The 26,404-nt window shown below is 41.6% G+C and overlaps 1 protein-coding gene across 2 annotated transcripts in view; it reads right to left on the minus strand.

Annotated features, from left to right (window-relative positions):
• The window catches only part of KANK1 (KN motif and ankyrin repeat domains 1), a 194,162-nt gene that overhangs the window by 34,389 nt on the left and 133,369 nt on the right, over window positions 1-26,404 (minus strand). For both annotated transcript variants that reach the window (XM_019478103.2, XM_019478104.2), the window contains one exon: window positions 4,865-7,525. In XM_019478103.2, the coding sequence (XP_019333648.1) occupies window positions 4,865-7,525 (2,661 nt within the window). The remainder of the gene's footprint in view (window positions 1-4,864; window positions 7,526-26,404) is intronic.

The following is a 26,404-nucleotide window of genomic DNA, read 5'->3' on the forward strand; positions in this document are numbered from 1 at the left end:
GAAGGTGCAAAGCATCCTGGGATGCTGAAGGACTCTTAACTTGAATCTGGTGGGGATCTGGCACAGAAGTTCAATAAACTGATTTAATCGAAATCAGTTAAGTCTGCTTCTACATCCATCCAGGTTAATCATACACTGGTTTCGGTTATTTTGAAAGCAGTTTATGTGCATTGAACTTCTGCTGTGTTACAGATTTGAACCAGTTTCTGATCACTTATATTGGTTTGTATGTAATTTCTGTCCTTAGCCCTAGTGACAATTCAGGAATTTTTAAAGCCCGTTTAGAAAACTTCATCCTGGATTACAAAGAGCCTAGGTGATTTAAGACTAAAAAGGGTAGACACAGAAGTAAGTGTGCTGAAAAGCAGATGACCAGCTTATGTTTTCTTTTCCATCCAAAACATGGATAAAGTCAGACCAAAACCACTGTTAATTTGGTTGATGAACATCAAATGAAAGTGTCTCACAATGTTGCACTTGACATAAAAGGAGGCAGAGTATATATGCACCTTTATAGACTAAGACATACATGAGCACAATCTATTATGAATCTAAGTTCATTTAAATCAGATGCTGTGAACTTAGATCCACAAAAAAAGGTTATGAATTCTCTCTCTCTCGCTATATATATATATATATATATATATATATATAGAGCCACGGAGCAAGCAGCAGGGAGGCTGGAAGCCCTGCTGCAAGCAACCCAGGCTCCATGACAGGGGCCTACCTAGAACCTGGGTTGGTTGTGACAGGCAGACACGAAGCTGCAAGTAGCTGCCTGCAACAAGCAACCTGGGCTCTGTAGCAGGGGCCTACCCAGAGTCCAGGCTGCTTGCAGCAGGCAATTGCTAAGCTGCAAGCAGCTACACTGGGGTCCGGAGCCCCAGCCCAGCTTGTTGCCACTGGCAGCTATATGTGCACCTTGGGAAGCACAGCGGGGAAGGAGTTGGGGCTGCATTGCCACAACAAGGATTGGGCCCTCTCTGGCTCCCCTGCCACCAGCCTCTGGCATGCCGACCTCTTTCAAGTCAACGTTGCGGGGGGTTTTGGCACACAGTCCACAAATGCTGCCAACCCCTGCTGTAGCTGAACATGAGGTCCACATTCTTTTAGGAAAATGGGAATCTGCCCATATCAGATATTTATAAATATGCTTGGAACTATGAGATACAACCTCTGAATAAGTTCTTTGCCCTGAATATCAAACTTGTGCCAGGTTGTACTGAGGGGTACTACAGGATTTACTCAAGCTAGTCTACTACAAAATACTTCTAAAGAAAAGACTTCATATGAAATTTATGCCTGTATGTACACAATTTTAGGGGAAAAAATAAGTTTACAATGGAAACTTTTTAAAAAATTAACACATAATCTTAAAGGCAGATTTTCATAAATGCTCAGAACCCAGCACCCTGTTGTCAGCTGATTTTTTGAAATTGGGTGCTGAGCTAAAACACTGAACCACTAGATTTTTAGATTAAGGAAACAAAGTATTTTGTTGCTTTTCATATTAGAATCATAAAAAGTGGGGCTGGAAAGGACCTCATCTAATCCAATCCCCTGCTCCAAGTAGAATCACCCTGATCTAAACCATCCTATACAAGTTGCAATAAATTCTTTAAAGGTTAAAAAGGAAAAAACAGGCAAACCAAACAAACCTACATCAGTTCACTGAATATTATATGTCCTTCGCCCAGCATGTTTGTAAGAATGGTACAGAGCGGTAAGGTAGCAAGAGTACTTTCATTCCTTGTGCATATTGTTCAAATAAGTCACGGACAACCTAAAGCATCATATACTGTCACCTCATCCTGCTATTCTAACTTTCCTCCTCCCACTTACTCACACAGAGAAAAGAGAGTAGTTTAGAAATTTGGACGTCTTTTCAAGAAATAGCAATTCAGGTTTCCTGGGAAAGTATACCAAAGTTGCATGGAATGCTTCAAATTATATGAAAATCCATAGACAATATGCCCTCCTAGTCTCTTTATGTCCCCGACTGCAACAATTTAGCTTGTACATTAAAGGTTACCCTCAGGATTTAAAGAGGGGAATTCCTCTGAAAAGTAACTGTAAAATTAGCCTGGTAGAATTCACTGATGCACAATAAATGTGGCTCTGTAGGATCAAACGTGCTCAGTTAATTTCTTTTTAGTTTGGTATTTAAAAATAATCCTGTCAACTCAACTTGGGATCTGAAAAATAGGTCCATCCAATTAGATTTATTTTTCTATGAATTACCCCCCAAAAAAGAAAGGTTCCACTGGCCAGATTAGACTCTCTTGGTTGCCTGTGTAAAGCCACAGCCCTCAGTGCTTTTGCAAAGGTACAGCTGATTAAAACTTAGTAAACAATTCTACCAAAACAGTCAGAGGAATAGAATCCAGCTGGCTGTCTTAGCTATGCTGGCTCTCTAGGACTAAAGACAGAAACAGTCACTAGAGTCGGTAGGATATGATTGAATATAAACAGGGAAAAGATCTCAAGCAAAAAGCACATGATTTGGCAAGTCCTTTCCAGTGGAGATTGACTTTAATAAATAATTAAGGTGCGATTTGCCTGCAATGCCTAAACTAGTAAAAGGAAATGCATATGTACAGGTGAATCACACTCCTATGAGGAAGAAAAAAAAAAAAATTATTTTTGCATCCAAGATAAGTACCAACTAGTAATAGATCCTGTGTGCAAACAACATCTCATGGAGTTATTTGCCTCACCTACTAGTTTTGTGCTAGAACAGAGGTTCCCAAACTTTTTCTTATTGCATACCCCCTTCCAGATTTACTAGCTGCCTGCATACCCCTACCAGCATATGTTTTGTATTTTAAACCCTTAAATGCCATAACGAAAATTAAATCCGCCATGACACAATTTCTCCCATATACCCCCAGAGGTGTCTTGTGTACTGCCCCAGGGGTATGTGTACCACAGTTTGGGAGTCCGTGTCCTAGGGAACCAGTAAGGTAACACATTTATCCTCCAACTCAGTATGTGAGCAGGCACAAGCTTTAATACTTCACTAATTCCCAATCAGGGCTTGATACCTTTTGGCCACCCAGATTTATTGCAAGAAGGTGACAACTGCTTGTAGCAGAGCCTCTTTTCTATCACATTTAGAGGGACACTAACATTAAAAAAAAACACCTCTGGTTGTTACGTTCACATGGTACCGCACAATGTCATGTACAGACACCTGACCTAGCTGAAGTATTCAAAGTAGTGCCACCATGTTGGCTTCACAGCAGGGCTAATTAGCTAGCACTTAATGCAACTACCCTGCTTCTGGTACCCTAGCTGTCTGGGTCAGAGCCAGCCCAGGTACTTCTGTATAAACCAGCATCGTGTCAGGCAGATATTACCTACGTGGTCTTGTTGTAATAGCTCACTGATGAAGCACCTGAGATAAAAATATTAGAAGAACCTAGTGTTAACCTAGAAATATAACTGTTCTTGATTTTTTAAACCTCTAGTTACATATAGCCTAAGATTATAAGTGAAAGAATTTAGTGGTGGGGAGGAGAAAAATCTATTTTTCTTCTCTGAGAGTTCAAAATTATTCAGTTTACTTTGCACAGTAATCAGTACTTTATGTATTGGCAGTTTTTCCCTCTCTTCTGCAGAGTCCTATTTTTGAAGCTGACAATTCACTCTGCAAGAGAGGTGGAAACATTTTTTTAGTTATAATTTCCTACAGAAACAGCAAGTAAACTTGGGGACAAATGTAGAACCGAATTATTTTGACATCTCAGAGAAGAACAACTGGCTAGGTTTAAAATCTATGATGTCTTCTTACCCCAACAACATGCAAAGGAATGAGACGCATGTTTATAGTTCAAAATCCATGTAGAACTGGTGCATGTTATTCTGACCAGAAGTAATAAAATGACTAATCGTAGTCACAGACTTCACTCTCTGCTCTCAGTGCTAAAGATAATGTCATTACAAGACAGAACAAAATAATTCCCAAATATTTTCAACAAGAATGTGAAATATAAAGCCCAGGAAAAAATATTTTCAGTAGAAGATGATATACTTCTCCATCTGTATCTACATACTTCCTAGATGTCTGACATGATATAGGAAAAGTGAGGAATGGAATGGCAGATTAACAGCTAGTTAAAATTCTGGTTTAGTTTAAGTGCTTTAACTTATTTTAACAGTCCCTTCTGCATCCGCTGTGACTACCTGCTGGATAGTCCTATTATTATTATTGTATCATTACCTTTAGTAAGCCTTACATGTAAAAGTGTGCCAGAAAGATAACATATTATATAACATATGTTGCATAGATCCAGAGAAGATAATACGTTTTCATTATGCCAAAATACATGTTGCCTACTGCTTCACTGTAAAGTTTACTATAAAGAAGGTTCTTAGCTTTGTACAATAAATCCAATTTATGGCACAATATTGACATTTTTTTCTTTAAAAAAGAACTGCACTCTGCCATTAGAGAGAGACAGAGTAGCATCATCTATGGATGTCAAACTATATCATCTTAACAATTATTAAAAAAAAAGGAGGAAATCTCTCAAGTAACAGAAGTTTACCAGCATCCAGTCACTAATTCTTTTTTCACATAACAATATAAACATTTATATCATCCTCAATATTTTAACAGTTGCAGTACTATGACAGCCTTATTCTTTGCCAGCTTTTCTACTGATAAAGAGACAGAGGAGAGGCAAAGAGAACACAACAGCAATCATTTTATATACTGCATTTCATCAGGTATAATTCTATGGTTATTTTGGGGTAGTGAAATATTTCCAGACAACAAAGACACCATGCTAGTGAAAAGAGGAACAGTTTCTTTGCCTCTCCCTTGCCTCCCCCCATTCACCTCTCTGCATATTCAGCATACCTGTTATAGCACTTTTGTCCATACGCTGTTGTTTAGCTAAGTCTAAACTCCGTAGTTCCTCAGTACTTGCATATTTCATGACAGAATTGATGGACGAAAGGGTGCTGATAAGCTGAGAGTTGAGAGAACCAATTTGTGAGTGAGGCTCTCCAAAAGCTTCTGCCAGTTCACTATAGTTTTCAGCAAGCAGCATCTGCTGTTCCTGTAGCAGCTTCTGTACACGCTCAATATAGTGATCTATACCCGTCCTCATTTCAGGTGGAGGGAGAGAACTTTCCACTAAAGCACTCACTGACTGATACACAGGTTCATCTCCAACTCCAACACTTCTGGTACTGGCTGGCACGACCGATGGTGGAGGGGGACCACAAGCAATATTTCTCATTTTAAGACCAACTAAATAGTTCTCATTAATGTTTATCTGTCCTATTCCACAGTCTTTGGTCTTTACAACAGAAGGCTTTTCAGAGCTAGAGTAACTAGAAAGCAAGGTCCCCACTCCTACAGAACGAGTTTTAACGGATGCATTGATATCCTTTACCCTACCATCTCCTACTGCCACAGTCCTCGTCTCCACGTTCACAGTGTTAGTCTGTTTGTCATAAGCACTCCAAACAGTGTTTGTGCTGGAATCCATCAGAGAAACTGTTTCTGTACTGGTGAACTGGTTTACCACCTCCAATACTGTACCAGTTTGCTGGGTAGCAGTGTGAGGCACTGCCATTACTGTAGCCTCTACTTTACATATCGCCTCTGTGTTCGTGTCACGGGACATGCACTCCTTTGGGGGACAAACAATCACATTCACTGAACAATCTCCACAGCCTATTGATCGTACTTCTTTGATCTCCTGTTCTGTCTTACAAAGGCTCAAACTGTCCACAGACTCCTCTGTGTTGATGCCAGTTTCGCAAACACTCATTTCTATGCCCACACACTTATCGTGCTTCTCTATGGACCTCCCAGTACACTGGTCACACAATTCTGGTCTCTCCTTCACAAGCCATCGATTCATTGGCAGTTCGGGGCCCACAGCTGTACTCCTCACAACAGGTCTACATGATGTTCCAACACTGCTCACTTGTAGATAAGTCCCCACGGATGAATCCGTAACATCCACATGATTGCCTACCATTTGGTCTCTTGTTTGGACAACAGCTTCCACCATTCTGCTGAAAACAAGGGGTTGAGTCATCACAGCTTTATCCAGTTTTTTCCTTGAACCAGCTGCCTGCAGCTCTTGCTTTAATTTGGTCATTTCCCTATCATGAGTTGTTTCTTTTAACTGAACCTCAAGTCTGTAGATCTTCTCCTTAAGGGCTTCAATTGTCTGTTGCTGAAGCTCTATTTCTTTTTCTGCTTCTGTTGTCACACCAAGCAAGCCTTCGGTCACCCCAACCCCAGAATCTCTCATTTGTTTCTCTGTTCCCACAGCTACCTCTCTGCATTGTCTGGAAGATCTATTATATATGACCACATCGTTCATATTTTCATCAGCCCCCACAGCAACAGACCTGCTTTCTCTTGCTAGACTATCCCTGTTCATACGAAGATTAGAGGGGATTTCATAGTTGCTGTCCTGGATTTTTTTCTCCAGTGCCTGCATTTCAGCAGTCAACTGCCTAAACTCCTCTATCCTCTGTGAGCTCTGCTCTACATGCTCCACATCTTCCTCACAGTCTATGTACAATTCTCCACCTCTTCTAACCTGAGACAGATGTTCCCATTGCTCTGCATTCCCTGCACTATATGATCGCTTTCTGAAGCCATATGTTTCATTCTGACTGGGCTTTCTTTGGCTTTTGAGTTCTGCCACCATCTGTCTTTTCTCTTCCTGTAATACTGAAATCTTGACCTGGAGCACAGGAATGGTTTTAACTTGTTCCTCGAGTTCTTTGAGACGTTTGAGAGCAACTGCCATTTGTTCCCGGATATGCTGCAGATGCACTGGACTGACATTAGTCACAGGTGTTGATATTCCAGAACTCATTGGGCTATGACGGATGGAGCTGTTCAAGGAGGACCCAAGATAGACATTGTAGTCTCCATTGCCCTGACACCCATTTTGAAGCTGCTGAGACACCTGATTGTGCCCGCTGGATCCTACAAAGGAAGGAAGAGAGCTTGCTGAGCCCAGACCTCCAAAGCTGGAAAGCCTGGGCCGGCGGACATCCCCTGGAGTCACCTGCATCATTATCTTTTCCTGTTCTAGTCTTCTCCGTGTTTCCATGAGAGTTTTTGTTACATGAAAGTTATGCCTAGGAAGCTGTGGTGAAGGAGGAGGAAGTTGTTTACTCTCAGGGATGGTTAAGAAGGCAGGGGATGCTTCAAAAGAAACAGAAGGCCTTGCAGTGGCAGATGACACTACTTGACTCCTCGCTGCAAGGAAAGACTGCTTATTTTCATCACTGTTCGAGGAAGAGAGGGACTCAGTTGAGGTCCATCCACTGTACTGGACACTTGAGTTCTTGGTACCTGGAAAAGTTGGAACTAATTTCCTCTTCTTCTGAATGTTTAATTTTTTTATGGTGTTTCCCTTTTGTATATCATCCACATACTTGAGAAAATCTAAATCTAGCTGGTAGCCGTAAGGAGTTTCCACAAAATAGGGATCTTTCTGTTCTTTTTCATCTTTTCCATTTAGATGACTCTCCTCTTTTTCTGTAAAGTAAGAGAAAAACACAATCAGCACGCTGAAAAACAAAAACAGCTTCTGTTTAAACTATACAGCTGAAAAGCAGATTGTGAGGCTGAACATCCACGTTGAAAAATGCATCTTAATATTCTGTTGATTTAACTTTAAAAATAGTATCACATATGTACAAAACTTGCCTTCAGGTTTCAAACTAGTCGTCAGGATTTTAAACACTGAAAGCATGAGTACATATTACATGTATTTTCTGACAGCTGTACAAAGATGGCACAGAAAAGGCACTACTGACAGCATTAAACCATTCTCTCAGGAATTCCTGCAATACTACCGCATCACAACTAACTTTCATGTGTGCTCATCTGTCATGAAAGACTCAGGGGGTTGGTTCCACATGCTCCAACAAACCATCTGAAGGCTCAGATTCCTTTAGGCTGAAAAAACAGTGTTAAAAACAACAAATTTCCTCTTCAATTTACTGTTATCATTAGACCTTAGAATTGATCAGAGATTATTTCTGTTTGGAAAACTGTTGCCTTCAGTGTGAGCAGAGGTACAAGCTCTCTTCCTTGGGCATACTTGAATTTGAAGCTGATCATCAGTCTCTTATTTCAATCCTGCAAAAAGACCCCACACTAAAAATATGCAACCAGACCTGTTTCCAGCGCAGTCTAAAATTCCACAACCAAAAGAGAAACTGCCGGCTCAGATGTCAGGATAGCTCAGCTCCCTGCAGACATTGGGCTCGGATGTCACCAAAGCATTCTAAATAAAACGTCACCAAATCCATTGTGCTCCCTCAGCCAGGATATTTATGTAAGAGTTGACTGCGTAACCTGCTCTTCCTACCTCCCCGCAAAATAAGGGACTGACTAGAGGAGCCAGGGATGTTTAAACAGGAGGGCTCACAAAATCAGTTTTTCTTTTACCTGAATTAACTATACATCTCCTATCCTTTACAGTGTATGTTTTCCCATCCACGTAAACCTAGGCCTCTGATTCCTCTCCTTGCTGTCCCAGCTTCACGTGTCATAAAGCAGCTCTCTGTTCACTCCAGCCCAGCCTCTCGGCTTTCTCATTCTTCACCCCATAAGGAAATAAAAAGTCCGCATCAGTGTAAACTTAGCCAAGCAGACCACACATTTTCATTGGCGAGAGCTCAGCCTATGACTTCTGTTTCAACACAGGACTGAAAACTGCCTTTTCCTGCTGCTTAGGATCTCAGCTGTTCAACACTCTCTATTTTTTCATAATAAATGAACTGTTAGTCTTTTAAAGGTGCAGTATCCTCCACCCATTCCACCTTCCCCATATTGTGAATAATCACAAAAAAGGTCATTTGTATATACTTTCTCTCTCTCTTTTTTTTTTTTTTTACTTAATATGGTCACTACATTTTAATTCCTCCTTAAAAATAGATGTTCAGTCTCCAGGCAATGTTGTTTATACATCAGCTGGTTTCGTACTTGGCTCTACAAGCTACTCCAATAGGCTGCTATACTAGCTACACGTCCAGTTTTTCTGCAGCAGACACACACAGTAGGCAGCCGCAGGACCTGAAAACAACTTTATTTCATTTGGTAAATAGTACAAGATTTTAAAATTGGTGCTCTTTTAGGTAAACACAGGCAGTCTTTAAAGAGATCCATATTGCATCCACTATTGTGAAAAATGACCCAATAAATGTGGTGAGGAAAATACATTAGAGACCATTATCTTTAGTGTTCCCGTGTAACTGGTGAGTTTGACAAAAGCCCTCTATACAGTCACTACCAGTGCTTTCTTAATGATCAGTTGTACTTCCTGGCCTCTGCAGCAATGGATGAGCAATAAGAGGTACCAAGCAATAGATGAAGTGCAAGTGCCTCATACTCATTCTTTAACATGGGCTCTGCAAACAGATGACCTGCAACAGCAGCAGCAAAACTTGGAGGAAAAAACACATATCAGAATGGACCCGAACAAATTAAAGCCCCCAAAACAAACTGTGGATAGACCTCTCTGTACTCAGACACATAGCCTATATGCTGTCAACTGCAAGACTGGAGTGCTGGTGCTCCTTCCCACAAGTCTACCCTCAAGCTGCTTTCTAAATAGCAGCAAATGACCAGAAGATCTAGGTACCTATATATTGCTCACATGCATTAAAAAAAAAGACATTACAAAGATTGCAAAATCAAGTTACTAGAAATTAGGAAATATCAGACTTAAATTTGCCTGAGTACACTTAATGTATCCCTCTGGTGTGCATGCTTGGTGATATGGTATGGTATGTAATTATATGACCAATATAATGTTTTGCCACCGGGGATAAATCAGGGTTGCATAGCGAAGCACACTGGTTTCTAATAACTTCTTCCTCGTTTCTTATTGGAATTGGGAGATATGTACTGTATAAGACAGGGAACTGAAAGGAGTCAGGGGATTGTAATGAGTGTCCTCTAACATGAATATACAAACTTTTTCTTAATGACGTGTTCTTACTGCCGTAAATAAATAAATGTACTTGGGTTGACAGCTATGTGCAACTGCAGCAATGGTTTTATACCATGCTGCCTCCACCACAGAGATCCCATACTCACTCCACACCCTGACACCCCTGACTGCACCCTGCATCATGCTGCCTCTCCCCTCAGCCCCTACTCCCCTATCCTTACCTCTGCCACCCCCACTGCCCCTATTCCAGCACAGATCCTGTAAGAATCCTAAGTGTAACCCAACAGTATTCCAGAAGGGGAAGCAGCAGCACATGGCTAGGAAGGGGACAAGTCTATGAACCACTGAGTTATGCATTCCCGCTCAGACACCAGGTAGGGCTGCTCTGCTCTGTCTGCACTTTAGTGAAGCTCTGGCTGTCCAACTTCTTTCCAAAAGGGAGCTTCACAAAGCAGCATGATTATTTTTATGGAGGACTTAAAATGTATATATGTACTTTATGGACAGGCATTTTTAGCCTGAATTTTTAATCACTGCTGATGAATTTATAGACAGTTGGCAACCCTGCCTGTCACCCTCCAGAGACTTGACCCCTGGTGCCCCATTCTCTGGCCCTGTCTTGCTCCCACATTCTCCTTGCCTAACTTATCCCCAATTTCCATACCTCAATACCTCGGGCTTCTCATTCCATCACGGTCAGCCCTAGTCTTCCTCTCCAGAATCCCCTGTCCTTGTTCAAATCTAAATCTTTTCACACACTTTCACAGTCTCCTATCACATTATTCCCTACTTCCCACCCTGCCCACCATTTCTTTATCTATCCAGCTGCATTTCCCCCCATCCCAAATCCAATTTCTCTTTTTTCTCCCACCCCATATTTTTGTTCCCACTGGCACCCAGTATTAATCTCCTTCCCCAGAATCCTAGTCCAGTCTCAGCCTAAGGACTTCAATGGAAAATTACTCATATCCTCAAGACAAGAGACCTTGGCTGGAATCTCTGTACAATATTTTCCTCCTGAAATGATCAGCCTAGATTTTGCTCAGCTGAAACTTCGCCAAAACCATATCAACTTTACAGCCTTCTTGGTGTACCTATATGTAATTTGCATCTTTTGCATTTAATACTGTGACACAGTTTCCTTCGGTTCAACGTAAGCTGGCTACATCATGGACACTGAAGTTTGATATCTGCCAGTCCATAACAAGTATTTGGCAACTGTTTTTAAGCCATATGACTGAAAAAGTAAAATGCACACTATTCCACATTAAAAAGCCACAAGTCAAACTCTACCAACACAGTTACGGTGCCATTAGCAAATTGAGACAACGCTTAATAATTAATTACACATAAATGAGGCAAAGATATACAATCTGGCAAGAAAAAAAAAAGTATGGTAGTGCACACTGGACACATGCCAAAACTTTATACATTTTGAAGTGTCAAAGTAAGGGCTGGAATAAGTGTGCCTGCTAAGCACAGAAAAAAGTTTAAGTGTGGGCTGGGTATTTTGGGGAGTGGAAAATGACTTTGCTTGTTTAAAACATTTACTAAAAAGGAAGTGAAATAAAACACGTTAAGAATGTTACTCTTTCCTCTTGCAGGCTTAGGTGCCGGGTGTACTGTGAAAGTGCCTACTCTTGTAGTCTCTGGCGTTCAGTAGCACATGCTATACAAAGCAGTACTGATTAAATTCAGAGAAAGAAGCGTCTAGCTGCCTTTCAGCCAGAAGGAAAGGTCTCATTATCTTGGGACTTTGAATAAACAAAAGATTTTATTCCACTTTTCTCTTCCCCTCCCAAAAGTGCAACAGACACAGGAGAGTATCGATTCCTCATAAGCCTCTTTCTTCACCCTTGGCTAGATGAGTGGCAAAATCGACAGTGCAGCAAATAAAAGACATTATTCTCAGATCCTCTCAGCATCTCAGTCTTAAATCACGTCACTGGGTCACAATGAACCTCTTAGCTATTGTTATTAGATTTGCAAACCTTAACTTTAAATCTCTCTCTCTCTAGTCCTTAGCTTCAGAATTTAATACACGCTGTTTTTTCATTTATGAAACTTTCTGAAAGGAAAAAGAAAGATATTATACCATACATACACATTTTGAACAACTGTGAAGCAAGATTTTCTGGCTTTTTTGTAGAGGCTTCATTGTCTTATTGTCATCATTAATTCAGTTATCTAGAAGTGTGCACAAATTGCACTTCCCTCCTCTACTGCATAATAATCACGCACTGGACATAAACACCATTTAACAAACACACTGTTCTGTTCTCTCTTCCTGCAAGCTGCTGTGACTGGCTCTGTCTAAACACTCCAGGTCTTGCCAATTCCCATTAAATTAGATCCTATCTGATGTCCTGCACAAGAACTTCAGTATACTAAAGCATTGAGTCAGACCTAGACTAGCCTACAGTACTCACTTCTGTTCTCTCAATTAGAGAGCCAAAGAATATAGAATTTAACTGATGTGTTTCAATTAGTTTTAAAAGCCCTAAGTAGCACATAAGCAAGTGTGGGCATGTCTACATGTGCCATTAAATGTGAGTGAATTTATTCAGGTGCAAACTGCACAGAAATAAACTAATCTGGGCGCAGTGTCTACACGTGTGCCCAGTGACAGGTGAAAATTGAGCCCAGGTGGTGTAGCTTAGGCCACGAACCCCTGCTGGCTTGGTTGACCAGGTGCAGTTTGAGCCCGCATCACCATCTACATGTATGTTTAAGCACAGTAATTTACTCTGTCATCAGATAGTCCTTGTGTCTGACAGGACTATCTGATGGCGGAGTAAATTAGTCCACTTTGGCCTAATTGCAGCAGATATGTAGATGGCGTTGCTTTACTGTGGAGCAAATTAGTCTACACTGCAGTAAAGCTCATGCGCAGACGTACCCTGTGAGAAAAATAACCAGAATTTAGACACACGTAGGGCTACAGCTCAAAATGCTAATTAATGAAACAAACCACGATTGTGTCAAAAACCTGGGAGAGTCAAGACACAGAAAAGAAAGGAAGAGAGGTGATCTAATATATATTTTTAAAGCTTAAGTTTAAGGTTCACACAACTTGTATCTGAAGGCTTCTTTTTCCATCTGGTCACAGTATGTGCACGGAGGTATTTTATCATGGATCACAATTCAAGAACAATCCTCTCCACTGAAATAACACTATGAATAATACATTCTCTTTCCAGAGTTATCAGCCAGAAAAAAATAGAAGGAATGTTGCTGAGGAATGACAGAAGCCACAATAATGAGCTGAACTCCAGTTTAAAGGTAATCAACTGAAAGGAACTGCAATATTTTCCCTTTTTCCTACTTGTTCTTTTAGACTAAATGTTTAAGGAATAACAGGTCTCATCTTTCCTGAGAACCAAACAAGTGGACTTGAACCCTTAACTTTTAAAAGAAGCCAATGAATATTTCCCTAGTAAGTTTCCAAAGCCTGTGATCCATCCATCCCATCCATCACCTACTACTAGTACACATAAGGAGAGTTAAAGAAATACCACATTATTACTTCTGAAATGAACAGGAGAGTTTTCTTTTGTTTGTTGGTTTGTTTGGTTTTGTTTTTTGGGGGGTTTGTTTGTTTGGGTTTTTTTGAGTTCGTTATTAAAAAGAATTTCATTTATAGTAAAGTTTTACTGGAGCAATAAATCTATTTCAGTCTAAAAGGCTTCATCATATATTTAAATTCAACATAAAATGAAGAACCATGGAGCAGTAAAATGAGCTGTTAGATGTTGGAACTGCATTTTTATTAGTTATATGTACATTATACTCCTATGTTCTATTCATAATCATGGACACTTTTTTCTTAAAAATCAAAACCATATGAGTATTAAACATTTTAAAAATCTACGAACTTTTCGGACAGCAACTTCTTTGATAGTGGAAAATTAAAATTTATTTCACAACAAAAGCAGAATACCTAGATACCAAGGTCTATGATATAAATTCTTGCAGTAATAGGCTTTTCTTTAATTTTAGCTGTTACATACATGCTCATATGCTATTGATGACTTGTTCTTTCCACAATAGTGTTAACACTGGCCAGTTGTGCGAGTGTATATGCGCGCGCGCACACACACACACACTTTGGCTAGTCTATAATTTGCAAGTCTACCCTGTCTTCTAGATATATATTCTGTTTCAGAGATAAAAGAGAATGATACTATCCCATTTTGGAGGCGGAGGTGAAAGGATTATACATTACAGGGGTAGGCAACCCCTAGCATGAGTGCCAGAGTGTGGCATGCAAATGCAATTTGCTCGGCATGTGTGCCTCGGGGCAGATGGTGGGGAAGAGGCCAGGGCTGCACTGCCACAACAAGGATTGGGCCCCTCACAGCTCCCCCACCATCCACCCCTGACACGCCAACATCTTACAAGTTGAGGTTGCAGAGATTTCTGCCACTGCCCAAAATCGTTGCTGATCCCTGGTATATTCAATTATTCCAGATTATGGGGGGGAAAAAAGTATACTCACATGATGCGTAGACTTCTATTTCACCTACTTGCAATGCTTAAGCATACTGTGGTGAATTAAGGACACATCAATGAAGTCAACATATATCAAATGGGGGCCTGATGCAGAAAAACAGGAAGGGCCCAGTTGAGGCCTGCTGCCATGAGGCTGCAGCAGGCAGGCCCTGGCTTGATCCAGCCATGAGGGAAAAGTACCTGATCCCTCCACATAGGGCTGGCCTGACCAGGGCTGACCCAACCGTGCAGGGCTTAGAAACTTGGCAAGAATAAATACTACTGGCTGCTGACACTTATCTAGACCATGAGCTCAAGACTGAGAAACTAATGCAAGCTAATTAACACCAAATAAAAAAATCAAACTCATTGCTGAGAACTCCATTCCACCAAAAACTGCACACTGTAGAAATACCCAGTTCACAATGGAGTGCAGGGGCCTATTGTGCTCAAACAAATCCATATTTTTTAGTGAGAAGTCCCTTCAAGAGGGGCCTAGGACAGCTAGGCTGAAATCTACCTATAAACTTCTCTAGTTTTCTTGGTACAGTAAAAGTCTGGGCAATTCTGCAAGGCAGACACTTTCCAAATGTACCATGGCAACTAGCCACTGAAGCTAGAACAAAAAGAGGCTGCTCTGTTTACTCCCTTCCCCAGCTTTGACCCAGAGACCTCAGGAGAACTGGGGTAGCTACATGCTGGAAATATAGGGGAAGAAGTACAGATACTAATTTATTCCAAACTGCCCCATCACCACTGGAAAAAAAAAAAGCAGGATATAATGCTGGAGGCTGCTGTTAATAAGGTGCCACCCTACATCTGTCTTTTTGGTTGCTACTGAAGCATTAGCTCAATGCCTTACCCTCTAACCTTCTCAAAGTCACTTGGCATCATCAACTGACACCTCCAACACCCAACTGCTGGAGCACTCCTGCATAAAGGAAGCCAGTAGAGCAGGTTATCGCTGGGGAAAGCAGGTAGGTTTAAAAAGTTAGACCACAGGAGAAGAGAAGGACATTTTCAGAGAGGGCTCCTACTGGATTAGCACAGAAATGCTTGCTTAGAGTTACTCCTTCTCTAATATTGGGCTGATGCATAAGAACTAAACTAAACAGTAAATTCACCATTTCCTCTTCTCTTGGATTTGGAGATTTCTGAGTGACAAGAGCTCAGCCCAGCTTACCTGGCTTTTTAACTACATATAAAATAGGCATGTTCAGCTCAGGTCAGTATATTCTTTGTCTCTCATTGTTACTCAGTGGTTCTTCACCTTCTTAGTTTCATAGTTGTTAGGGGCTGAAAGGGACCTTACAACAGATCATCAGGTCCAGCCCCCCTGCACATGGGCAAGAAAGACTGCAGGGATCAAATGATAGGATGATCACCCAGATGGGTGTCGAGACGTTTTTTGAAGATTGCCAGGGTAGATGACTGTACCACTTCTGGGGGGGAAGCCTGTTCGAAACCCTTAATACTTGCCTTGTAAAAAGTTTTTTCTTATGTCTAGCCTGAAGTGATCTTCAATTAGCTTGTGCCCATTATTTCTCGTCCTCTCCTGGGGGGCCATGGTGAATAGCTGCTCCCCCAAACCCTGATGTACACCCCTGATATACTTATACCAACTCCCCCCTGAGTCTTCTCTTCTCCAGACTGAACAATCCCAAGCCCCTCATACATCTTGGTCTCCAGGCCTCATGTGTACGGCCCTCCTTTGGACTCTATGAAGCTTCTCCACATCCTTCTTGAAGTGCGGCACCCAGAACTGGATGCAGTACTCCAGTTGCAGTCTCACCAAGGCTGAATAGAGTCGGAGGATGACATCCTTTTGCCTTGCTCAAGATGCCTTAGTGGTTGTGTGCCAGTGTTTGGTTAGCTCTGCCAGCTACGGCATCGCATTGGTGGCTCATGTTCATTTTGTTGTCATTCTTGATATCTAGGTCTTGTTCAGTTGTGGTGCTGGCAAGCAGAGCACTGCCGAGCCTGTAAGTGTGTTGTGGGTTATTTCTCCCCAGATGGAGCACTCTGCATTTCTCTGTATTAAATTACATCAGGTTGAGTGAGGTATGCCCACTTCACGAGCCTGTCCAGGTTGGCCTGATTAGACTTAAAGCACCGCTCATAAACTGTCCATGCTTAGCATTCACTAGCTTCTAAACTATGGAAAAACAATAGCGCAATTCTGTTGCAAAGAACTTAAAAAGACCACAAGAGGTTAGAATGGTTTTGACACTGTGTATTCCTATTTGAAATCTCTGGGTTTAACTAGTGAATCGGGGGTAGGTGTTTGCACACCTAATAACTGCATAGTACCTATGGCACCCTGGTGGAAAAATCATTAGTTTATCTACTTGAGGTTCTCTCTCCACCACCTATTAGATTTAGTTTATTTCATTCGTTTTTTATTATGTGCTTTGCCAGTTGGTTTCAGCTTTCATGCATGAATTACATAATATAAAAGATAACTAATGAAAAATGTGTTAATTCCTAATAACTCAAATGGATCCATGCGCAAGTCTCTAATTAGTGTTTCCTCAAGGGAATTAAGCGTTTTGTCCTCCTTAGGCTCCAATTTCTACCCCCTACTGCTAGCCAGGAAGTGATATGGATTTAAGTCAGGCCTTTGCTTGAAGATCTCTATCTCATCTCTTACCCCCCTCCACCCTAACCTTGACCTCCAAGCCAGCACTTCAGACAATGGCACCAGCTGAATCTAAAGCATTTGTTCCCCATTCCTCCTCTAAATCCCTGGCACAGCCATGGACTCACATAAGTAGATTATGTTTATGCTTTAAGCCACAGAATACGTGAGAAGTTGGAAACAGTTACACAGTGATTGTACTACAGAAAATCACCATGAGGAATTTGGGGAGGGGAGGGGGGTGCAAATGTACTGTATGGTACTATAATAGAACCCTTCAATCCCTTCTCTGCAACTGTAAAAATTAACTGGAAAAAAACCTTTCTATGTGAACTATTCCACAAATAGAGCACTGGAAGACCACAGGTTGCTATGTGTTAACATCGTGGAAAACGGATTCAACTCTATATACTTGATACACAATTTCAAATACAGTGCACTCCTTTAAAAAATTCAGCACTGATTCCTTGGTAGAGCTTGCGTGTGTTGCAGTCAAGGTTTTAAAACAAAAGCTGTTTGTGTTCAGAGCACAAAGCATCTCAACTTTTTTTCCTGCACACTTGGATAGCTCAGACTCCCGAACTGATTTTCTTCAAAGTATAAAAAAACAAAACTTCAGCGGAAGCCAGATGAAGCAGAGGCAAATGTCACCCATAAAAGGTAATTTTCAAAACGAAGTAAGTAGCTGAAAACAACAACTTAAAATGGAAATGTTCATCAATAGCACTGCAAAGTGGCACTTAAAAAGGAAATTTTGCTCTCTCTCTGCTGCTGAAACCTTGAGGCAAATAATTGTAGAGCATTTTATGCACTTAAACATAAAAGCTGGCATAAGCACATCTTGGAAGAGAAAAATATACATCTGTGCATGAAATATTCAATATGCAACATACACACCCCCTACCAGAACTGAAGAAAACCATAGACATGAAACTTCCCTCAGTACTGAAAGTACAACAAAGTACTGTTCAGAGAGAACACTACTAACTTTGTCAAAAGAAAAAGAAAAGAAAAGAAATACCCCACACATCCACAACAATGTTTTCAGTTATGCCAACTTAAACTATAAACTGTTCACCATTAAAACAAAAGCTAGAATTGGGGTTCTCCCCTTCCCCTCTATTTGAGGGTCTTACTTACTGTTCTATGAAGAGGTAACTGTTGAGTGCGACACTGTTCTGTTTTCAGGAAATTAAGTCTGAAGCACACTTTCCTTCGCCTTAGAGGGAATGCGTACTCCTGACACATCAGCAGGCAAAGAGCCCAGGATTGCTACAGAGAATTTATTTATACCTCATTTGGAATTTCCTGACAAAATTCAAGTCTGCCAGGCAGCCAGCATAGTTCAACTGTTTTTCTTTACATCATTTGAGATAATTGACCCTGTGGGCATCTGCTCAGAAATAATTAAATACAAAACAAACAGGATGGCAAATATATGCTATTCTAAAAGCTTAGCCAAGCCCCCTAAAATCCTTCTGATATAGTCAAACCAGAGAGAAATGAAAAAGTTGAGAGGGTTTTTCTTATATCACTCCCCCTTCAATCTTTTCTCACTCCTACACACGCACAGCAAACCCAGGCAAGTTCATTGATCTAATTTTGGCAGAACAATTCTCTCGATTGCAACCTTACCACTGTCAGCACTAGTTTTGGTTCTATGTATCATGTTCAATCTGTTTTTGTTTACTCTTGTGTAATGCAGCTTATAATTTTAAGGATATAAATAAAAACTTTTTTGTTAAAATTATAGGACACTAGGAGGGCAGCAGTGTTCTCCCTTCCATCTGCAAGGACATGACCAGACTACTGTAGGTCTCTCTGACACCAACACAAGTGCTTTTGGAACAATACACAAGCTTTTGTGGTTTCTTAGTGATAGGACATCCTTCCACTGGCATTCTTTGTTTTCTCACTGCGCTAAGCAGAACTCAAATCAAGGTAACTGAAAATCCAGGTCCAGAGATTTTTAATGCACAACATCAGAGCAAGATTCTTGAGTCTTGCAGCTAACCCACTCTTCTCACTTAAAATGCAGACCATCAATAGAAGAAGAATAGCTAATCCAATTTGTTGTTGCACACCTTAACAAGAGATTCCAAATGTGGGTCATGAAAGAGGAGTCCTGCAGTCTTGTAGGCTAAAATGCCAAAGATGCCAATACAGTATTTCCTGAATATTTCTAGGAACCCCAACATGTCTTTAGCAAGGAACCAAATACAATAATACTATAGTGAGATTTGAAAAGAGCATGCTCAGGCCCTGATCATGCATGAAATCACAACTGCAGAACTCTGTATCAGGAACACAATTTTGGGAGGATGGTGTTAGAGACAGGCAATCTCTTAAAAATAAACTTGATCCTGAATTTTTGTACAAATGCACTTGAGGAACAGGTTGTCAGTGTATACACACTATAGTATATACTCTGCCAAGGGACACAGCTGTCAGGTGAATGCACAGCTGGTTTGACATTGCTTCCAGGAAAGTGGAGGAAGTAAAAATAAGCATATGGGATAGTGTAAATGTCCTGGAACCCAGAATCATATGTGTATGTGTGAATCCTACAAAGGTGACTAAATAACTGTATTGTTGGTGATGTGTTTATGAATGCACAACTCAGGTTTGTGCAGCCCATACCAAGCTATCTGCAGGATGCTGGCTAGTCCACATTACTGCCCATGCGCATACTCTTTCCTTATAGTAAATAAAGATTTGATAATCTACCTCATATTAACCTTGGAGTAAGAGATGCACATGGGCAGTTACTGCAGAAGCTGATACTCTGTAAATTCACATCCTAGCTTAAATTTATGGTAATTTGTTCATGTGCTCATGGCCTCTCATTGTCATATGAAGGTGACAACTTTGCCTGTAAGTAATTGGCATGCATCTAGATAAGGGGGACCATGCTCAGGTTTTTCTCTCTAGAATAGTTTAAGAGGGGTATACTCAACTTCCAGCCTGTGGGTCAGACCCAGCCCACAAAACTGGTTTCATCTGGCCTTCAGTGATTCCTGCGGGTCTGAAAATTTGGCGGTGGGGAGCCAGGCCATGTTAATGCTGCTCTCCTGCTACACCAGATTCTTGCACCCGTGAGAGGACCCCCACAGGCCAGATAGCGTGGCTCCGCCCACTAAATCAGGTGTGCTGGGCTGGGCCAGGGAGGTGTAGGGCTTAATTTGGGAGCGTGGAGCCCAACCCTATGCAGGATCCAGCCTACAAAACTGGCCCCACACTGCTCATCTGGCCTGTGGGGTGAGAAGTACATTGCCCAGCCTCTATATTACACATTTATGCATTTATTTCCCTTTTCAGTGGTAGGAATTCAACATAGGATTCCCAACCAGGGGAGAATTTGAACTTTAATATTTTTCTTAGGTTACATTTGCATATCTTGTTTCTAGCAAACCTCTAAACTACTAGCACAAGTCTCTGGTCTGGTTAACAGGTTTTTCAAAAGAAAATCCAGAAAACTTCTTTTAAAACAGAAGTTTGTTGTGTACAGAAAAAGTTACCAAAACAGAACATATATATGCGAGTGCAACCTGTCACCCCCAAATTGCAAGTTATGTTAAAAAACAGAAGCCAAAAGTTACCTTGAAAAACTGATTTGTAAAATATTTAAAAGGCCAGCAAAACATTCTGGAAGGGAAGAAGACTATTTTTGCAGCTCTTCCCATATGTTCCATCTGTTTATCATTACTCTGTGGTTTCAAATGCTTGACATCAGAAAGAACTGTACCAACCGAAACCAAGCACTTTCAATGGTCTTTCTTTAAAAGCTTTCCCAATAATTCAGCAGGCTAAAAAAGTTATAAGCAAGGTATCAGAAAATAAATCAGCATTTCTTCCACAGATCAATTGTTAGCACATACAAACATATACACGGGCCAGTGAATAGCAAAACCCAAAGGCAGAGTCTACATATTTCTTTACTCTCTTGGCCCTTCAGACTATTATAGTGCCAAAGAAAATCATTCAGCTACTGTCTTACAGTAGAAGCAAAAACAAAGCCAAAGAACAGGTCTCTAGCGACTAGGAGCCTAGATTTGTATACAGTAAACAAAAGATCTAAACTATATACAGATTGGCCGTCATCTGAAAACAGATTATTTCACATTCATTTCCAAAGCAAAAAGGAGCAAGGCAGTCTGAAACAGACTCTCCCACTTGTTAGAGCTCCAAGCATAAGGGCTCTCATCCTCCATCACTGCTAGTCATGGATTACATGGCATTATGAGTCTTCCAGGACAAATCTATTCCCTTCCCAGTGCCTCTGGGGTCAAAGTGCAGCCTACTTAGCATACCCAGCAGGGAAATGCAGGGTGAACATAACTGTCGGTGTGTGATCCAAACTGCGCATAAGTATTAAAAATGCAGTTATGTGGCTACCTAAGTGCCACTAAGACATGTAAAGTGAATAGGAACTAGCCAGAACCATCCACTGCATGCCTGCTTATCTGCATATATTTAGGAAGGGGAAAATGTACCTCTGTACATAATGCCAATGGTTTCCTTGTTCAGAAAACTCTTAAAAGTTTCTTCCAGAAAGTGAATTGTTGCGACATCAGGCAAGTTCCGCACTCTCATGCTCAATGCAATTGCTTAAAACAAATCCTGGGAGAAAAGCTTGGTTGGAGGAGTTGCGATGTCAATTTAAATAAGAGAATTGCTCAAGCCATAAGATTCAGTTGAGGCTCCTTCTTCAAGAAGGGCAGGCATAGTTCATCCTGTTTTGATTCAGACACCATGTTGTCTTCGCTCATGACTCCTGCTGTGAGTACAGCTTTACACAGTAATTTTGGCCTTCCCAGTTTTAGAGGTTAGTCTGAAGCTATAAGAAAAGGCACGGAGACTAAACTATGTATTTAAACACCAATATGGCCCAAACCACCCACAGTTGTGGGGAGGAAGGATGTAACTGACGAACCTTGAAAATACATGCACTAGTTTTTCATTAGCACTCTTCCAGGGAAAGATATAAAAAAAACCCTCCTCACGTCTACTGGAAATACAACTGCATGCATCCATCGGTAACTATTGTTCCCAGGAGCACTTAAAAAAGAAACTTTGGGTGAATCTGATATGTTTTATTAGACCAACTTGAATAGTTGGAAAACAACTTTTTAGCAAGCGTTCAGGTTTTAAAACCCTTCGTCAGGCTGAGGAAGTCTGCAGTTGGTGAGTGCTCTTCCTGGATGGGATGAATAGTAAAGAAGCCAGAGGCTGGTATGCATGCAGGACAGGCAGTCAGTGAAGATGTAAACTGAGGAGTCAGTGGGTGAGAGACAGGCTGTGTGGGGGGGGAGAAGGGGGATGAATGTAGCAGTTAAATAGTGGAGAGGTACCTGGGGAGCCAGATGTGAGGCAGGATATAATGCGTCATAAATTCAACGTCTATATTTAGTCCATGATTTTTTGTATCCAGGAGGTTGATGAAGTGAAGTCCATAGGCTCGTCTCTGAGAAGTGTTTTGTAAAATTCTCTTTGAGGATCAGGACTGAGAGATTGGAGAGAGAGTGGTTTTCTTGTGAGAAATGTGCCCCAACAGGTAACTGGGCATTCCCGTCTTTGATAGATTTCCGGTGTGCATTCATTGTGGTGCGCAGTTGTTGTTTGGTCTCTCCTATGTATTTTCCATCAGGGCATTTGGTGCATTGGATGAGCTATATTACATATCTGGAGGTGCAGTTGTAAGATGCAGGGATGCTGATGGCTCTGTTGTGAGGTGCAGTAATTGTGGGGGTGGTGCAGATATGTTAGCAGGTTTTGCATTTCTTATCATGGCATGGTCTGGATCCATTCAGTGTGTTCTGGTGATGAGGTTAGAGAGGTTCAGTGCTTGTTTGAAGGCTAGGATGGGTGGTTCTGGGAAGATCTCTTTAAGAATAGGGTCTCTTTCTAGTATGGCTTGCAATTGTTTGAGCATTTTCTGTATGGGTTCGAGGGAGGGGTGATATGTCATAACCAGCGGTGTGCAATTTATGGGGGGTTTTCTTCTGTACTGCAGCAATTCTTCACATGGTATCCAGGTGGCTCTTTCAAACATGCACTCTCTCTCTCTCTGGAGAAGCATCCTTGTTGAGTGAAAGCCTTTTTAAGATTGGCAAGGTGGCAATCCCGGGTGTTCTCAGTGCAAATTCGGTTGCATCCGAGGGCTTGGCTCTATATTACAGCTTTCTTGGTGTGTTTAGGGCAATTGCTGGTTCTGTGCAGATATGTATGCTGGTCTGTGGGTTTCTTGTCTAATGTGGTCTATATTTTACTATTCTGGATACTGATCATTGTGTCTAAAAAGGAGATGTTGGTGCTGGAGTATTCAAGAGATAGTTGGATGCACGGATGATGATTATTCAATTTCTGATAGAACTCAATTAGAGATTGCAGGTTTTCAGTCCAAATGATGAAGACAACATCGATATATCTTAAGTATATCAAGGTTCTGATGGTGCAGTCCTTGAGGAATTCCTTGAGGAAAACCTCTCCACTGTTAAACTGCTACATTTCATCCCTCTCCTCCCCCCATACCCAGCCTGTCTCTCATCCACTGACTCCTCAATTTACATCTTCACTGACTGCCTGTCTTGCATGCAGACCAGCCCAGCCTCTGGCTTCTCTACTTTTCATTTCATCCAGGAAGAGCACACACCAGCTGCAGAGACTTACTCAGCCTGATAAAGGGTTTTTAAGCTCTAAAGCTTGCTAAAGTTTTTTTCCAACTATTTAAGTTGGTCTAATAAAAGATATCAGATTCACCCAAAGAATTTTGTCTGCTTATGTCCTTAGACCAACACGGCTACAACCTACGCCCCTTAAAAAAGAGGAAGCGTCATGTTGGATCAGACAGCTGATCCATTTCATCAAGAAGGAATTCTGTCTTTGTCAGTGGCTAGGACCTGCTCACTTGCTTGGGAGAAATGAAGAAAAAAAAAAAATCACTGTTCCAAATATAAAATCATGCCAGATGGGAAATGCAGCCTGAAGTGTAAGTGTGTGCATGTCTACTTTTCTACTTGGCCTGAGACTTCATTGAAGTAATGGGGATGCAGAATCTTATAATATCTGGAATTCTACCAAACCAAAAAGGTGCTAAGTCGCTGACCCCAGAAAGCATAGAGATTATAGAAAACAGGGATAAGGAAGAAGTAGTGACAAATGGGTTTGCCATCACTGACCAGAGTTACACATCTATCTCACTAACATTCTGTATTATGTGCACCCTCTGCTTGCTTAAGTCTGCAGAAAAGTGGGTTCTGTGAGTCTCCTTAATGGAGGGAATCAGTGTGCCTAGTTAGAGACATAGCTTCACTCTTTACCACCTACAATAAGTGTTTTCATCACTGTATCTTGTTTTTCAGAATCCCATTTTCAGGAGTTGCCCACCTAAAAACAGGGTGGCAACAAACTGCTTGAGTTGAGAGAGAGCTTTACAGTAAATGCTGTAAACTTTGTAGGTGTTGGTTATAGATTTGTAGTGTCATGGAGGTGAAATTCAGCTCCAAGGCTGTTGATCATGCATTTTCAGCAGTAGTCAAGTTACTTTAGAACTTGAGTTACCAAATCCAGCTGTGGAGAATCCAGCTAAGCCTCACCTAGGGTTGAGGGAGGAGTAACAAATGGTTAGACAAGTGTAAAGGGACTGAGCCTTACACAGCAGTCTAGAACATGCTCTTAGGGTAACTAATTTTTCCAATTTTGCCTCAAAAACCAAACGGGTAGCACAGAAAGGAAAACAGAGCAGAAACTAAAAATATGGATGTAGAATACAGCAAAAATCAATGATGCCATACTGTGACTGATAGTAAAACATTGGTCCTCAGGTGAGAAAAAAAAACAAAACACATGGGAGAAGAGAAGATGATGTCCATAAATGCTTGCCAACTGTTTTTTTCTGCCATTGTTAGAGATGGGATACTGGGCTAGATGGACCATTGAGCTGACCCAGAATGGCAGTTCTTTGGTTCTTATATTGGCAAATGAGGGAGAAAAGGGTCCATCTGGATTTGGGGGTCAAAATTTCCAGGAAGTTTGCCTGGCTTGTTTCTATCACATGACAGAACAGAATTGTTGATTCTCCAAATCCTCCTCCTTAGGACTTGTCAGCTCTCCTTTCTGTGTGTTCATATCATACACTTTCCCTTTTTAACCATTTTCAGTGTACATAAACCAGTCTGAAAATGGCTGAAACAGGTTTGAGATAAACCTAGTTGAATGCAGTATCAGACTTAACTGATTTAGCTCAAACCAGTTTATGCAAAACCTGTCCCAGACCCCTTGCTGGTTTAAGATAAATCAGACTCTCCCAGCATCCCAGCATGCTCTCTGGGCTGGGTGGGGCTCTCTGTTCCACAGCAGAGCTGGCCCCTCCCCTCTGCTCCCTGGCTGCAGCTCCAGCAGAGACTGCAGGTACAGCAGGGTATGTCTGGCTTCCCCCTGCCCTAGTCCCCCCTCCCTCCTTGCTGCTCAAGCAGGAATCCCCCACACACATCTCCCACAGCACCAACCCCAGCCTCATAGACCCTAGGCATGTTGTATGCTAGCTAATGCTGAGAGATGTCTCTGTGTGTGTCTCTCCAATTTCACTGGGACAGGCAGACAGAACAGTGACTGCTTAGGGCTTTTTGGAGCTAAATCAACAGGTCAGCTGGTAAGCTGTTTAAGAAGAGTTTGATCTAATGCAGAAAGGCTATTGTTTTGCTGATGGGATGATAAACACTGTTAACAGCTCCCTGCTGACCTGCTCTGCCTGCCAGTTGCTGCAGACAGTAAAAAGAAGCAGGGAGGGAGATTGAAAAAACTCTGTATCATCAACAGATGCAAGCACTGCACACCCCACCTTGCCTCAGAGTGCTAGAAGGGTGCTGGGGTCCGGCAACACTCCTGCCCCTTAAGCAGCAAGCGGGGAAAAGCCTGGGATGGTGTAGGCAGGCCTCCCTAATCAGAGGTCCTGTCAGGGCCTGGCCACACCCCACCTCAGCTCAGTGCAGTGGAAGGGAAGGCTGTTCTAGTGTCCCGCATCTTCTAGCCTGAGCCACTGCAGGCATGCACCTGAATTTCCTCAGTCCAGAGAGAATGTCTGTCTGGTTACAAACCAGTTCAGCCTAGCTAAGTTAGACTAACCTACAAAGATTGAATCAATTCAGACTCAGGTTTTTTTAATATCTGTCCCTAGCTTAGAAGAACCCAATATTAACCTGAAATTCTGGTAACAGCAGTGAAACAGCACATTTTCCTCTCCACAGCTAGCCTGGATCTTCCTGCAACGTGCATCAGTCCCAGAGTTTTGTGAAAGGGAGAAGTGGAAGGAACAAGTAGTATATCA

This window comes from Alligator mississippiensis, chromosome 3, assembly GCF_030867095.1.
Source record: "Alligator mississippiensis isolate rAllMis1 chromosome 3, rAllMis1, whole genome shotgun sequence".
NCBI classification, from domain to species: Eukaryota; Metazoa; Chordata; order Crocodylia; family Alligatoridae; genus Alligator; species Alligator mississippiensis.